The 16092-nt window shown below is 42.7% G+C and overlaps 3 protein-coding genes across 7 annotated transcripts; all 3 read left to right on the top strand.

The window, feature by feature from the left end:
• Positions 1-107: 107 nt before the first annotated feature.
• LOC135339698 (EF-hand calcium-binding domain-containing protein 6-like) lies at positions 108-6346 on the top strand. The gene is made up of 12 exons (XM_064535976.1): positions 108-383; positions 608-795; positions 983-1102; positions 2320-2398; positions 2684-2877; positions 3095-3202; positions 3447-3672; positions 3825-3949; positions 4209-4336; positions 4899-5077; positions 5193-5450; positions 5957-6346. Exons 1-12 carry the CDS (start codon positions 255-257, stop codon positions 6173-6175), a joined length of 1953 nt encoding a protein of 650 aa, XP_064392046.1. The 5' UTR covers positions 108-254; the 3' UTR covers positions 6176-6346.
• Positions 6347-6448: 102 nt separating this feature from the next.
• Positions 6449-10987, top strand: LOC135343829 (uncharacterized). 4 transcript variants are annotated; one of them, XM_064540856.1, is made up of 8 exons: positions 6449-6607; positions 6994-7074; positions 7644-7913; positions 8204-8482; positions 8995-9294; positions 9487-9780; positions 10085-10117; positions 10774-10987. In XM_064540856.1, the coding sequence occupies exons 2-8, from the start codon at positions 7032-7034 to the stop codon at positions 10839-10841; spliced, it is 1287 nt and encodes a 428-aa protein (XP_064396926.1). In that variant the 5' UTR covers positions 6449-6607; positions 6994-7031; the 3' UTR covers positions 10842-10987. The 4 variants fall into 4 exon arrangements, with proteins under 4 accessions (XP_064396926.1, XP_064396940.1, XP_064396917.1 ...); XM_064540870.1 differs by having other exon boundaries at positions 6994-7076; positions 7649-7913; XM_064540847.1 differs by having other exon boundaries at positions 6450-6611.
• A 65-nt stretch (positions 10988-11052) lies between these two features.
• Positions 11053-15766, top strand: LOC135343702 (hemicentin-1-like). Of its 2 annotated transcripts, XM_064540709.1 has the most exons (10): positions 11053-11172; positions 11320-11410; positions 11456-11779; positions 11834-12427; positions 12534-12824; positions 12914-13258; positions 13328-13533; positions 13767-13866; positions 14879-15175; positions 15313-15766. In XM_064540709.1, exons 2-10 carry the CDS (start codon positions 11329-11331, stop codon positions 15648-15650), a joined length of 2577 nt encoding a protein of 858 aa, XP_064396779.1. In that variant the 5' UTR covers positions 11053-11172; positions 11320-11328; the 3' UTR covers positions 15651-15766. The 2 variants fall into 2 exon arrangements, with proteins under 2 accessions (XP_064396779.1, XP_064396771.1); XM_064540701.1 differs by having other exon boundaries at positions 11121-11410.
• The last annotated feature ends 326 nt before the right edge of the window (positions 15767-16092 follow it).

The following is a 16092-nucleotide window of genomic DNA, read 5'->3' as shown; positions in this document are numbered from 1 at the left end:
AGACATAATATTATTGCAGATTCAAATCCAGAGTTAATGATCATTACCCATAAGGCATAAGCAGATTGAGTTAACGACCATTACCCCATAACACAGATTGAGTTAACGACCATTACCCACACACACATGGCCAGCTAAGCAGAGTAAGTGGCTCAGTTACTATACCGGCTAGAGCCAGAGGAAAGTGCTAATGGAGGTATCTATGGGAACAATGTGTTGGTGTGAAGAGTTGTGTGTCACCTCTGACTGCACTCATGGCTCTACCACCGCTGCCTCGTAGGTCCTGCCTCACCACTGACCCCGGGGCTGACCTCACTGTAGTCTCCAGGGAGAGCAGACAACGACCAAGATCATGTCCCGAGTCATCCAGTAGGAAACGGCAGGTGAGAAAACAAAGCAATCCTACCTACTACTAGTAGTCTTGCAATCCCCAGACGTTTCATTCCTATGTTTGGGTCTGGCTTCCGCGACACTATACAGACCCGGACAATACCATCATTATTATATACCTACAGCTGTAAGTACATGCAACAGTTGAATCACATTTTTTAATTCCTGCTATTCTATCCTCCTTTCTCTGCATGATATTTCATGTGCATACATACAGGTTGATGTATTGCAGTCTCTGCTGCACAAGTTGACTAATGGCGGCGGTGGCTCTGTGCTGCTCAGACAAGCCTTCAGGGCCTCCAATGCCAAGGGAGAGGAGCGCATCTCACGTGAGGCCCTCTACCACGTCCTCTGTAACTATCTCACCAGTCTAACCAGGAAGCAATTCAACCATCTCTTGAACCAGTGAGTGAAGTGGCAGTAGAACTGTATAATAGATATACTTGAGAATACGGGTATTAATTTTTTGCAAACTGACAAGAAAAGGAGCTTTGCTAGTATTAGAATTGCTACTGTAGCTACCATAATTATGTATAGATAGATCAACAGATATTAGGATTATTAATACACAGTGTGTGTTGTGTTGCTGTAGACTTGGACTGAGCACTTTCAAGAGTATCACTTTCAACAACTTCATCTCCTGTGTCCCTGGCTCCACCGCCCACTCACGCCCTCACACATCCCGCCCACGCACCACCTTCCTTTCACTAAGGTAGGGACTATTGAATGGCGTGCTTTTACATACAAGTGCGTTACATTAACAAGTGCGTTTTGGGCCAAAATCTTTCGTTTTTGATGGAAAGGCATGACTAGTGATAATTATATTTCTAATGTCGTCATGGTTACCTGTATTTAATTGTAATTAGCCGTTCGCATGTTACAAGTTAGTATCAAGTCTGCCAATTTGGAGGTTGCTAAATAATATTATTCATCAGTGTCTATACATGCATAGTTTATTAACCACAATAAGCTTGTACCATGTCATGTTATAAAAGGGTGCCCCTTGCACAGCTTGACTACTTAAATTTGTGTAAACTATTATAAAACAAAATTTTTGGAAGGCCAATATTCTCCCTTATGGGTGAGGCCCACTAAATAAAAACAAAGTTATGAAATGCACCTATTCTTCTAGCCTCGATTCCAGGCCGCCCTCAATTGAGAAAGACAGCCTGGTATACACTGTCTCGTCTCATTGAATCTTAGGGGTCGAGATATCTTAGTAAATTAATCAGTATAATTATTGTATATTTAAAATGAGTCACTGCACAAATCATAGCAGTTTTAATAAAATAACACAGCTACTTACAACATTTATGGCCTAGATTAGTGACTAGTTTTGTTGTAATGGCTTCTACTTCTCTTCTGCTCTTGCTCACGCTCTCTCCAGTGTTGAAAAGTCAGGTTTTGTCTTTTTTGTACTCAGTGTGGTAGAGTGGTGGGCGTTTTTCTGTCAGTACCTACCGGCTCTGGCAAGTCTACTTTGCTTCCAGACGCTTGTTTGATGCCATCTCAGTAAGATCAGTGCTCCTTGTATGAGCCTTGAGTTGTGATGGCGATTTCTCTCTCTTGACCCCCCACTAATAGTTTAATCATAGATAAAAGAGAGAAAAAAGAGATTTCTCTCTTTTATCTATGGTTTAATCAACCACGTGGGTTAATTGATAAATTACAAAGAGTTTTACTAACAAATTTACTATTAAATCCACCCATGCACAAACGTGATTACCAGGCCCTCTAGTGAGAGGGGCTGGGATCGAGGCTACTGTTCTTCTAAGGTTTTATATGGTCGTGTTGTAAGAGCATCATCTGAAGATTATAGCATGCTTTTTTGTGGCCAAAATCTTTTGTTTTTGATGAAAAAGCACTTATCAGTGATAATTAGTGATATTATTTCTAGTGTCATTTTACTATTGCCATGGTTACCTGCAGGGGAGAGGCCAACATCAGTCAGGTCACAGGTCAAGTGCTGGAGAAATGCAAACAACTAGACACCCACCACACAGGCAAGGTATGTCACATGACACCTACCACACAGGCAAGGTATATCATTCTATCCCCCATAGTGGCGTAGGAAGCAATTTTAATGGGGGGGGGATCTAGTTTTTTTGAATAGAAAAAGAGTACGACTATCTACATAGCAGCTTGGATAAGTCTTCTCTACTTAATAGCCTAGAAATATTGAGGAGCCCCTTCCTACGTCAATGTCCATGCACTCTTTCTTAGAAGAAAGAATATATCCTCACTTGTATTGTATTCTCTGATTAATGATGCCTACATGCTCCCTGCATTGCAGCTCATCCCTGATCAATTGAGAGCTGTCCTGAGATCATTTGGTATTCCTGTAACCCCCGCCCAACTCACTGAGCTGTGTCAGTCGCTAGGTTACAAGGAGGGCGGGCTGGTCGACTATACCGTGGTACTAACACACTTCACGCTACGCAGCAAGTCAGGCATCATCCACTCGAAGCTCACAGACAAACAACAAAGGTTTGAACACAATACACAACCATTGGTACAGTGATTTCAAAGTAGTAGTGGCTGTTTCAAATCACAAAAATCCTTTTTTATAGCCTATAACTAGGCCTAAAGAGATGGCCATTTTTGACAATAATTTCATATAACCATGCAGTGTGGGCCTATCCCTGATCATGATAACTTACTGGATGTACTCATAATGCGTAAAAGTAGATACCTCCTTGACTAGGTTTCATGTTGATGAGCCTAAGAGAGCCTGCACCTCGATGGGAGATGCAGAGACTAGACTCATCACTGTACTCAACTCACAGTTCCTCAAAATACTCGCTGCTTTCAAGTGAGCCCCCCCCACACACACACGCCCACACGCATAATTACTGTATAGCAGGTTTGTATGAACACTTAAAATAATATTTCATATTCTAAATATTCGTACAGCTCAGAATGGTTGAACGTACATAGAACCTTATTTGCACATTATAGTTTCACAGTTTTAATTTTCGGATTAATCCCCTGAATACGAAAATGTCCACCATACGAATATAACCCGCTATATACGATGTACCCGCCACCCTAAACAGGTCACATGACAGAAGAGGGCGTGGCTACGTGCCGAGGGATGTATTCCTGTCAGTCTTGTACAGCCATGCCGACGGTAGTGACAATCCTGATGACATTGAGAGCATTGCGGAGAAATTGTCTGACAACAATTGGGTACCCTATCCAAAGTTCTTGGCGCTGTTTGAGCACGCCCCCTCATCCATCAGACCCCCCACTGTGATTACCCCCCACAAAGAACCAGGACAGGTGATTAAAAAACTGAAAACTATGGTATTAAAATATTTAGTGTGCTTTTTATTTTATTATTGCTTGTACCACTCGAAGCAATAATAATGGTGAAGCAAATACTGTCGAATAAAAATACAATGCTGTAGAATGACATAACATTTCCCATGCAGTTGATGCAGTGTCTTCATGACATAGTGAGCAGTAAAGGTGCTGAAGTGACTCAAGTGTTCCATAGCTTGGACCCTGGTAACACCGGGAGGCTAACACTAGCCATGACCACTGAGCTGCTGGAGAGGTGAGAGAAGGCCGGGCTATAATGGTCGTCCTGAAATAGAGTAATAATTGTACAAGTTTTCATTCGTAGAATTTGACTCATCCCAAATCTTTGATCTACTGTAAGCAAACCACGTGATAGTAATTACCTCAGATTTAGTTCTGCTCGAACCCTACAAATAGAAGAAGAATTGTGGATTTTGGCATATCCCATGTATATCTTTGATCAAGAGTAAATATCTACTCTGGCTTTCAAACATACCACATGATTGCCTGTGCAGGTTTGGTGTGTGCTGCTCCCAGTGTGAGCTGGAGGTTGTGTGGAGATCACTGCTCAGGAACAGAGACAACACTGTCCAGTTCCAGGAGTTCATGAGGCACTTCACTGACAAACCATCCTCAGCAGAACGTGTGTATAATGCATATACCGTATATAGTGGGTTATTTTCGTGGGGTAAAATATTCGTTATTTTCGTGTGTGGCAAGCTGAAAACCTAGGCGTGGCTTACCGGATCACATGCAATGCATTAAGTCAAACGAAATTTTTACTCATAAAAATCACCGTTTCGAGTTGAATGAATTTTTACCCTGAATTACCCGCCATACGACACTCATGTATTACAATAGATACAATCCATTTATGTACTATAGAATGTCACCACCTTTTAAGTCAGGAGCATTGTAGCTCTATCATAATTATAGAGTGTGCATCTAGCTTCACTGTTGTTGACTGTACACACATACAATTGCAGTGTACACTGTACCCGTGTGCTATTATAGCCACTGTTCAGTGCCTTGCCTATAGTATAGCATTGCGTGTATAGTGTGACTCTATTACCTCATGGTCCCGTAGACTCCAACAAAATTAATGAGCTGATAAATTGAAAAGCAACTACAATAGTATCACTGTTACACTGTACATGTATGTATATATAATTATGATAATTATGTAGTATTGTGTGCTCCTACAGGGAGGCCCCACTTGACTGATGATCACCATTTCATGCTCTCTAAGAACCTGCACAGAGATGAGGACATGGTGGCAGAGTCTATCCTCTCCACCCTCCGGCTACACCAGTCCCCATTGCTCAAACAACTGACCCCTCATGATCCACTCAACACTGGCACACTACCAACACACACCTTCCTGGTAACTAGCTAGCTGTACTATATAATAGTGTCATCACACGTATACTGTACTATACAAACATCATAATAATTATTGAGATTATTTATTATTGATATTTACCCTCCCCCCCTTGTAGGAGTGTGTGTCTAGCGTGTGCCCTGATCTCTCCAGAGATAAGCTTCAACTGCTACACGAGAGACTAGGAGATACTGTTTCATATCATCGCCTTCTCTCTAAACCACGACACAATCCGTATCGTCATGGCAGCAACATGAGCTCTGTGATGGCACATAAACCGCCCACTCCCAGCCTCACTGACACCCACGCACCATCTGTGCTTTCAGCCCGCCCACCTTATGGCTTATCGGGGGTCAAAGTCCATCTACAGAGACAGGTACACAACATTCAATATAGCTACAGCTAGTTCCATGTATCTATGTCAGCTGAAATGTTTGGCATTTTTGGCATTTTGTTTATGCCAATGTTTGTAATAACATCAGAGCGTGTGTTTACATCTTGAGGGTACTAGAGTTGGCTCTGTAACTTTAGTTTTGATCGTCTATATCAAAATCATAATTATCTGAGAGATAACATTATGTGGCAATTTGGCTGTACCATGGATTATAGCCCATGGTCCAAAGCCGAAAAATGTCAAATTAAGGCCCCAACGAAATGTTATATTTTACACATTATCTGAAAGGCCTCTTCCTAAGCTTTCAGAAAATAATAAAATTAACGTTATTGGACCAACGAAACTAAAGTTATGGCCGTTAAAAGATGCTCTAATGTGTCCAAGCCACTAGTAAACTCATTTTATATAGCTCCCTGTCTCTCCAACACACTAACTGTCATACTTATCTGTAAGAGTACTTTTATTATTATGTGTCCCTCCCTTCCCAGTTGGTCAAGAATTGGCGTACAAGTCGTCGCCTGTTCCGAGACGTAGACCGTGGGCGTACTGGTCGTGTGGGGGTGGGGGAGCTGTGGGGGGTCCTGGCGCAGTGTGGGGTAGAGCTAACCACAGACGACCAGTTCCATATCCTCGAGCTACTGGATCCACAACTCAAGGGAACCGTTGACTACAATCATCTGATTGGTGCCGTCTTTGAGCAGCAGTGAAACTATAGCAACCATTAATATAGACTAGTGTACAATCATGTAGGAGGAACTTTCTTAATTTATGTTTTGTGTAAATGATTTAATAATAATTATTGCTACATGCACATGTCAAGTATTTACTCATGTACAGTATTTTATTTCATTTTGCAAGACTATTTTCACACATTAATTTTTAGGGTTTCCTGAAATGGATACTGTATAATGTTATTCATGATCCTAATTGAATTGCCCTCTGCTAACGCCGCGGTCCATGCACAGCCCCGCCCTCTCTTTCTCTGGAATTCAGTTTGAAAGTTTATAGCAGCTTTGTGGTCAGAGTTTTAATAATATAGAGAAGCCTAGCCAAGCTAAGAAAGAATCAACTGGTAGACACACTCACCGATCGCGAGGAGCTTCGCTTTTATCAACACAAGGAAACACTGTCAACTCTGTGTAGGTATTGTCATACACTGCATACATCTAGATCTATAGCTGTGCAACACTGTAGATCTAGCTATAGCAATGTTGTTATCCTTTGCTCTAAACTGTGCTGGTATCTATGGATAGCCTGGGTCTGGATTGTGTATCTATGGATAGCCTGGGTCTGGATTGTGTATCTATGGATAGCCTAGGCCCTGGATTGTGTATGTATAACCAGAGTGTGTGCATGCAGTGGACATCAAATTATATTTCCAGGCTGAAAATGCATGCTAAACTATCCCTGTCACATCAAATGAAGTGAATGAGAGCTTGTGGCTAATTATAACTGCATGGTTTGTATACACAACATGGAGGTGGTAGTTGAATTACTAGTTGCTATAATTGTGAATTCTCTACAGATAATCATCACTGCATTGCTCCGTGTGTCACTGAAGAGATGAAGCTGCTGGTACTACTAACAGCCTGTGTGCTTTGTTATGGTGGGTACACAGTGTGTATAATATTTGCATGCATGTTAGTCATCACTGTGGTACACCATGCACAACCCTGAGACTTGTGTCTACTTTGTAGTGCCCCCTAATGCTGCAATGTGTACTTAATTAGCAACAATCTCATTTCATTTTAGAATGTTGTTTGCAAACTGCATGTGATACTAACCAGCACATCCATTTAGCTCTTGTTAACACCTCATGCATGGTAGGTGGTAGGTGGGTGGCATGTTGGTTGTGGGTGGTTGTGGTTATATGTCCCATTCTTTGATGTTCTATTTGGTGATTCTCTCTAGTATACACACACGCCCCTAACATGGCAACGTGGTAGCTTGCCACCGAGTGGAACACCCAAGCATGTGATCTAATCAAGTTATAGTCTAAACAAGTACACTTGTTTGGGGTAACATTTCCTGTCAACAATAGCCATGCAGGGCTAAATCACAAGTGCATATCTCAACTTACATAACTAGTCAATATACATGCTATTGCTTTCAAAATACGTGTAGTTATATACATACTTGCTCTTATTTTGTGCTTTTGCTTAATTCTCTTTGCAGGTCAGCAGCCGGTAATACCGGTAATAGAGCCGGTGTTGATAGTAGGTCGTGCTGGGGAGATAGTCACCATCACGTGTATTGTGGGAGACATTGAACCTAGTTCCACTATAATACTCACTGACAACTCTCAGCAGCTGATGACAAACAACCAAGACGTGCAAACTGACCGTGTGGTGTACACGTATGGTCCATTAATACCAGAGGACGAAGGTCGTATGGTCATCTGTCAGTACGGTGATGAACAAGCATCTGGAAGTATCTCTGTGCTGTGTAAGTCAATGTGCAGGTAGTGATGTGCCCACACTGGTCGGTGGTGGTGATGGTTGATATTACAGCTGTAACCACCTCTAGACAAACACAACCACCTTCCTAATAGGCCTATATAGTTTATAAGAGGTGTCTTGAATTGATTGAATATAATTATAGCTATACCAATTTCAAAAATGCTGGGCACCACATCACTAGACAGCTATAGCTATAATGTGTGTTTACTTTCACAGGTCTGGCTCCATGCTAATTAATAATGTATACCAATCCGTTCCCTACACATGCACATGCAGTCCCTCCACAGTATTCAGTGGTTGACACCGCTCACGATGTTATAGAGGGCAGTGCGTACAGAGTGACCCTGGATGTTGCAGCCAACCCCATGCCTACTAACCAGGAGACAACGTGGACCTTCAATGGTGGTCCTCTGGGGGAGCGCGTTACTGTCACTTTCAACACTCTCGAGTTCACTAACATCAATAGAGACCACAGTGGTGTCTACGCTGTCAGCTCCACCACCAGCGCTGGGACTAGCACTCCGGATAACTTTAATATCACCATCAATGTGTTGTGTGAGTATAGTATTGCTTAGCTTCCATACAGCTATGGCCGTGAAGCCTTAGTCATGCAGTACATAGATTCCAGAGTGTGTTAAGTCTGTCACTGAAGCATGAAGAATGTAACCACCAGTAATTGTTTAATAACCCCCCCTCCACACACACCCCCCCACACACCCTCCCCACACCCTCCCCACACACCCTCCCCACACACCCTCCCCACACACACCCTCCCCACACACACACACACACCACTCACACACCATTCACACACCCTCCCCACCCACCCCCCCACACACCCTCCCCACACACCACTCACACACCCTCCCCACACACCCTCCCCACACACCCTCCCCACACACTCACACACCACTCACATACCCTCCCCACACTCACACACCCTCCCCACACACCCTCCCCACACACACTCACACACCACTCACACACCACTCACACACCCTCCCCACACCCTCCCCACACACCCTCCCCACACACTCACACACCACTCACACACCCTCCCCACACAGACCCACCTATGTTCACTGCTGAACCCAGCACTGGTCTAGTATGCACTGAGACCACCACCTCCTCCTACACCTGTGTGTTGTTAGAGGGGATGGGGGGAACTCTGAACTGTGCTACCGTGGGAAATCCCCCACCCACCCTCACAATCAACTCAGATGTGTCTGAGCAAATCTCTGTAAACAACATCACAGGATTGGTAACATTTAGCTCCGCCACTAATGGAGAGAATGGAGCCACGGTGGACTGTACTGCCACTAATGGAGATGTCACTGTGTCAAGATCATTCATCGTCCATGTTGGCAGTAAGTGGCTTTAATGCAAGTGTAAGGATAAAACGGATTAAGATAGCAAATGTAAAAGTACAAACAATCAATGTTATGCTATTACACGTCGTGTTTGATTGTTTGTGTGGTATGGAAAAATGTGAAGTATTTGGCAGAGAATCTAGTTATGGAGCATGTTCTGTATTAACTGTGTGTTGTGTTTTTTTGTAGGAGGTCCTGCTCAACCTACTGACGTCACGGCAACTATCTCTGGCAGCATCTTAACTGTCTCGTGGACCTACTCTGACCCTGACAACATTAATATCCCTCTCGTTCAATTCTCCTACACTATACAAGCAGCTACTAGTGGTTCAACTGTTGTCAGGGATGGCACTGCTGGGCCTAGTGAGAGAAGCCTCACAGTGGATGTGTTAGAACTTGAGGAAAACACTCGATACAACGTTGAGCTCAGAGCAGAGAATCAGTTGGGGAGTACTGCGGCTGCCAGTCAGTTTACAACTCCCAGTGAGTATAATACTAGTAGCTAGCTACCCAGCTAGGCTTTGTTACATAATAGTGGCCTGGTGCAGCTAGGTAGATATAGTTGCAGATTGCATGGTAGCCGCTATGAGACTCTTGCAATAACAATCAAGACCCCTTAGAAGGGCAGCAGATTCATGAGACTGCTAGTCCAGTGTATACACTGTGTGCTATAAACTCCTAGTTTGGAAGCTATTGTGAAGCCTGGCCTAGTGTGTGTGTGTGTATACTGTGAAGCATTGTTGTGTGAAACGGTTGGTTACACTATAATTATTCTCTTGTTGCACAGTGGGTGATAACAGTGGTGGCAATGGAGGCTCAGGTGAGACTACAACTGTGTGTATGTGTGTGTGTGTCACTACAATATTTTGCGGGTGAAAAATCTTGCCAAATCAGCACTGAGAAAATTAACTTTTGTGATCTAACTATTGTGTTTTGGTTTTGCGTTGCGAATTGATCAACCTTGCATGGCCTCGCAAAGTTGCATATGTTTGATGCTTACAAAACATTATAGTAATAGGTAGCTAACAGCATTTAACAACAAGGAAACCCTAACTCTGTGTATACCGTATAGCGGGTAATTGTCGGGGGACAAAATATTCGTGGTTCAGCAATATTGAGACATTTCGTGGGTAATATTTTCGTGGTTGCTGCTTGCACTGCAGGTAAAAGTAGGCAAGGTCACTTCAATCGTGGGTAAAATATTAGTGGTCAGACCTCCAACCACCACAAATATTTTGCCCCACGAAAATTACACGCTATACGGTATATTGTGTGTTTGCTAGTTGGATGTGGCCCGGCCTCCCGTTAAGATAGGAGGTCGGGTTTCAAGCCTAATGTCTTACTTCATTGATAGCATGTTGAAACCCGCAACCTCCTTTCTTAATGATGAGGTCGGCCACACCCAACTATGTGTTTGCTTACTAACTCCTCGCTAGCTGTACTACCTTAAACACACCCCCTCCCCTCCCCCTCCAGTGACCACCTGCTCCTGTCTACTGAGTGTACTGCTCACTGTGTGTCTGGCACTGGTGCTCAGATTATAGAGTCAAAATTAACACATCTCAAGTTTTTGTTTTCATTTCTAAGTTTTTATATTCTAGTTTTCATATAGGACTGGCGTGTGTGTATGTGTGTAGTTACATTTCTATCTCTGATCCCTTTTCATGGTTTGTGTGGGTGTTGATTCAAAGCACTGTACACATCTGTGGGGGCGTCATGGGGTGGGTGGTCAGGTCATAGATCATATGTCAGATAGTAGCTGACTGAAGTCACTGAACTGGAGAGAAATTATTATGCACAGTCTGTCTAGTCATATCTTATTAGTCAAGTCTGATTGCAGCCCTGCAAGTCTGTCCATTCCAAGAAGCATTGACTGTAGTTATAGATGTGTACATACACTGTACTTGTGTTGCATGTGCTGTCATTTTCAGATGAGTCTATAATCACTTTCAGTATTAGCTAAATAAACAACCTATAACAGTAGCATACCAGCATTCACTGTGTACTGTTGTCTACATGCAGTTCTAGCCAATGGCTGTCATGACAGCAAGTGGAGGAGTTCTTATCTTTCTCTGCATCTACAGCACCAATATTGTGTTCTCTGCACACACAGGTGAGAGATCAACTTCTTATTATATTATAGCTAATATATATACAGAGGTAGGAGTGGCTCCTAGTTTCAACAGTGAGCAAGAAGATGTGGTTGTCTTTGCAACCAATGAAGATGGATCTAATTCAGATCTTAGCTTACAATGCGATGTTACCGGGACCCCTACACCTACCGTGACTTGGTACAGGGGAGATGACGTGGTTGACGCTGACTGTGTGCTTTCGAATGGTACCTTCTTGGTACAAAATATCACTGAGGGAGACTTTGCTTCTACGACTGGAGTAATATATCGCTGTGAGGCTACTAACACCATTGGAGAGCCTGGCTTCATTGCAACCATCCGCAGTAGAGACATCACTGTCCACTATGCATGTAAGCAATTCATGATCCTACATTGAGTAATAATCATTATTTTTCTATCTTCAGTTTTCGGTGGCTTTATGCCAACTGAGGAAGTGCGTACGTTTGTACCAACTGCACTTCCTACTCTTGGATTTGGTATTGACATAGCTCTTGAGTGCAGGGTTGGGGACTCGCAGCCACCTCCAGACATCGTGTGGTTTCAAGACGGTACACCTTTAGTCGAGAACAAGGACACTAATCTCATAAGGTTTCTGGAGGATGGAAGATGGGCCTACATTCGAGATATTGAAACTTTCTCACACGATTATCACTGTGAAGTAAGCAATGCTCAAATGAACGGATCAGAGAGAAGCTCTCAGACATATTTTGTCAACGGTACTGGACTAGTAAATGGAATGGATTTTGTGTACAAGGAAATAGGAGATCTCACAGCTTTTTCTGCAGAGGGAGAGGATGAGGACTTTGAGTTCAGCTATGTTTCTTCACAAGGGACGCTAAATCGTATTTGTGCTTTCTCTAATAGTGTTGGAACTAACACCGATTCCAACGAAGCAGTGGGTACGATCACAAACCTACCTACTCCCCCAGCTGTAGTCACTCTGGAATGCAGAGAAGGCCAAGTCACTATTATCAGTAGTGGAGCAGTCACAGTGCAACGTAAGGACACACACACACACACACACACACCCACACACACACACACACACACACACACACACACACACACACACACACACACACACACACACACACACACACACAGGGAGAGCCATGATAACGATGGATCCCTCAAACGCACGTGAAGTGATTGTAGGATCAAGCTCTGCTATGCCTACCTCCTTCTCCTGTGCCAACACTGGCTACCCTGCAACCTCAACAGTGTGGTACTTCAATGGAGATGTAATTGACTCTTCATTCGTTGGTATTGCCTTTGACGACACTATGCTGACTATTGCAAACCCTCAAATCAGTCACTCTGGAGTGTACCAGTGCTTTGTCAGTAATACAGTGTCTGAGGACAATGCTGCCTGGTTGTTGGAGGTCAGAGCTCCAGGTAACATACCATTGCTTTCGTTTGCATGTCAGTTTATATTTGCTACATACATGCATATAATATTGTGTTCATATAGTTTCATTACACAGTTCCACCCACTGCCCTGGCTTTCAATGAGACTGACATTGGAGCAGTGAGAGACAGACGAGTTGGAGTTCTCTTTATGGGTGGTTTTGGGACCATGGTGACAGTACCTGTGTCTGTGGAGGCTGACCCATGCCCTAGTGTACAGTGGTCCTTCAACGGCTCTAACATTGTTAACGGAGACCAGTACACTATCACCAACCCTTGCAGTGATGTTAATGCCGTATCTCCTTACACGTTTATATTGACCGTGACTAATCTGACCATCGAAACATCAGGGGCTTATTCTGCTACCTTTATCAATCTTGCTGGAAGCAGTATTCTTCCAGACCTGTACATTACTATAACAGGTATAATTATATACAACTACTTGTTTTAGTGTGAAAACCTCTCCTTTATGGTTCATTCTCCCCCTCCAGTTGCCACTAGTGATCCAATTTCTTCATTGAGCTTGTCAGTTATTGATAACCCTGCTGCTATGTGTCTACTCAACGCCAGCAATGTCACCATGACTTGCCAAACCAACGGCTTTCCACGGCCTGAAGTAAGATTTCTAATGGGGCGCAACGTCATCACTCCAGGAGAGGGGAACTTCCAAAGAGTCTCACAAACCTTTGCCGACCAGGTGAGTTTTTTAATTTTTATTTCATGGTAGTTATCTTTGAGAGCCCATAATTTATGCTCAGATTGTCCAATTTAAAAACTAATTGATGCATTCAATAGCTCTCAGAATTATCTTTCCAATGATGTGCTTAATACGACTAATCACAAAGTTTGTATGTATCAAGTCGAAATCCAGAAATCTTAACGCAAAGGCTGGGGTGGATACTTTATGTTAATTACATGTACCCATTTCAGATACAACTGTCTGATATCGTAATGGAAGATGATGCAGTGTACAGATGCGAACTTTTAAGTGATTCCACTGAATTTGCCCAAGAGACATTTGTATTTTGCAGTAAGTTAATTTATAGGCAACATACACACACACACACACACACACACACACACACACACACACACACACACACACACACACACACACACACACACACACACACACACACACACACACACACACTACCATCTCTATTTATTTTGACTAATGCCTAATGCTAATTCTAAGAACCAAAATTAGAGGTTAATAATTGTTTTGTGCTTGCCACCTAGTAAAGCCACTACTCCTCACACACACACACACACACACACACACACACACACACACACACACACACACACACACACACACACACACACACACACACACACTACCATCTCTATTTAGAGGTTAATAATTGTTTTGTGCTTGCCACCTAGAAGAACCACATAGACCCATCCCCATTATCAGATACTATCACCACAAAACCACCTGGCCCAGACAATACAGCCTTATAAGATAAGCCTCCCTCAAGGTCAGATTTAGTTTACACAAGTACATAGCCATGCAAGCTAAGTTGAAGTATTACAGCAGCCAATATCAAGTCTAAGATAAGTTCTATACTTTATGTCAGCATTACTTCCAATGTGAATATAGCTTACAATCAGCATGGCCCCAAATGAATAGCTTACAATCATTATTTAGTTTTGAATGCAATTGCAACAGATGAATGGGGAGGGTTGGTGCACCGTTAAAGACTCTTTAACCCATCATTCTCGGCTCTCAAGGCCGAGCATCTGTTTGCTTTTTCTATATCTGTATGGTTTTATGCTGTCTAATTTTTTTGTTTTTTGTTTCTGGTAAATCCTTGTCGTAAATACACTTAATTAGCATCAGATGTCAATATGATTTAAAATTAAATTAAGCGAGCATCCCGTTTGAGCTAGTAATATGAGCAGTGGACACAATTCCACCCAAAAGTTATTTATTATTTTCTTATAATTTTATATTTTGAAACCTCAACACACACATACACACACACACACACACACACACACCACACATTTACCTGACCCCTCTCCCTCCTCTACAGCCGAGCCGTTTCTCACAAACTTTAGTTCATCGACAAACACAATAGAAGGCGCTGAACTGGAGGTGGAGTGTGAGATTATGGGCATTCCCCCACCGACAATTACATGGCTTAAAGATGGCAATATGCTCTCTTCAGGAACTGGTATCGATATTTCCACGCCTTCTGATGCACCGTTTAAGTATCAAGTAACTATCGACAGTGCTACATCAGCCAATGCTGGCACGTACACATGTGTGGGGACTAATGCAGCCGGAACAGTTACTAGGGATATCAGTGTGGAGGTGAATGCAACCCCAGGTATGTTATGAAGTAGGTCTATATTATACCCTATAGCGCGAAATTTTCGGTTATTAGGGATATCAGTGTGGGTCGTCACGAAAATGGTTAGTATGTCATTTCTAACTAAAATTCGTTTCAATAACATTCTTCTGCAGATTCATTGAGTATGGAGTCTATTATTGGACTGGCTATTGGGGTTCCTGCTATCATCCTTCTCATAACTCTGGTTGTAATATTGCTCAGTTTACTGCTCGTGAAGTCAAGGAAGAAAGGCGCCTACACTACAGACCCTGTCATCTATGACACTATAGACGACAACAGCTCCCCAGATCCTGTACTCAACGCAGCGTTTGGTCTAGCAGAAGAGAACACATCAGGTGGCAGTGCAGAATATGAAACCATCGAAGGTGACTTCACTCTGGACCCTGTACTGACTTCTGACAACCCAGCGTATGGTCTAACAGAGCCGAGAAGAAATGAAACTCTAGTATAAGACTAGTTGTTCAATTGTACCTTATTATAGTTTCGTTATAATTTTATAAATCCAGTGACATTGTTTCTTTTAGCATAATTATTATTATATCGATTAATGCTGATGATGTAAAAAAATGATTAAAATTGCAAACTATATATATACTGATCTATAGTTCAGAGTACATTGGTTTTTTGAGGATGGTGCTCTGTTACCAGTAGCATGTGTGTAGTTACATTTATATCTGTGCTCCCATTTCATGGTTTGTGTGTGAGTGTTGATTCAATGCAAGTCTGTGGGGGTGTGTGGGGTGGTCAGATCATAGATCTATGGCATGCAGATAGCTGACCTGAAGTCACTGTAGTCTACAAAAGTCATATCTTAGTCAAGTCTGATTGCAGTCCTGCAAGTCTGTCCTTTCCAAGAAGTATTGTGTAGTTATAGATGTGTACATACACTAGAT

Source organism: Halichondria panicea, chromosome 1 (genome assembly GCF_963675165.1).
Source record: "Halichondria panicea chromosome 1, odHalPani1.1, whole genome shotgun sequence".
NCBI lineage: Eukaryota > Metazoa > Porifera > Demospongiae > Suberitida > Halichondriidae > Halichondria > Halichondria panicea.
This window is presented reverse-complemented; position numbering and strand designations above follow the sequence as displayed.

Bases quoted from the DNA above. Each gene is read 5' to 3' on its own strand.
- LOC135343702 (XM_064540709.1), top strand. From the start codon at position 11,329: ATGGCTGTCATGACAGCAAGTGGAGGAGTTCTTATCTTTCTCTGCATC. The intron at 13,259-13,327 runs GTATAATTATAT...CTCCCCCTCCAG, and splicing joins CCTGTACATTACTATAACAG to TTGCCACTAGTGATCCAATT. The intron at 13,534-13,766 runs GTGAGTTTTTTA...TACCCATTTCAG, and splicing joins CACAAACCTTTGCCGACCAG to ATACAACTGTCTGATATCGT.
- LOC135339698 (XM_064535976.1), top strand. From the start codon at position 255: ATGGCTCTACCACCGCTGCCTCGTAGGTCCTGCCTCACCACTGACCCC. The intron at 3,673-3,824 runs GTGATTAAAAAA...TTTCCCATGCAG, and splicing joins CCCACAAAGAACCAGGACAG to TTGATGCAGTGTCTTCATGA. The intron at 3,950-4,208 runs GTGAGAGAAGGC...TTGCCTGTGCAG, and splicing joins ACCACTGAGCTGCTGGAGAG to GTTTGGTGTGTGCTGCTCCC.
- LOC135343829 (XM_064540856.1), top strand. From the start codon at position 7,032: ATGAAGCTGCTGGTACTACTAACAGCCTGTGTGCTTTGTTATG. The intron at 7,075-7,643 runs GTGGGTACACAG...TTCTCTTTGCAG, and splicing joins AGCCTGTGTGCTTTGTTATG to GTCAGCAGCCGGTAATACCG. The intron at 10,118-10,773 runs GTGAGACTACAA...CTCCCCCTCCAG, and splicing joins TGGTGGCAATGGAGGCTCAG to TGACCACCTGCTCCTGTCTA.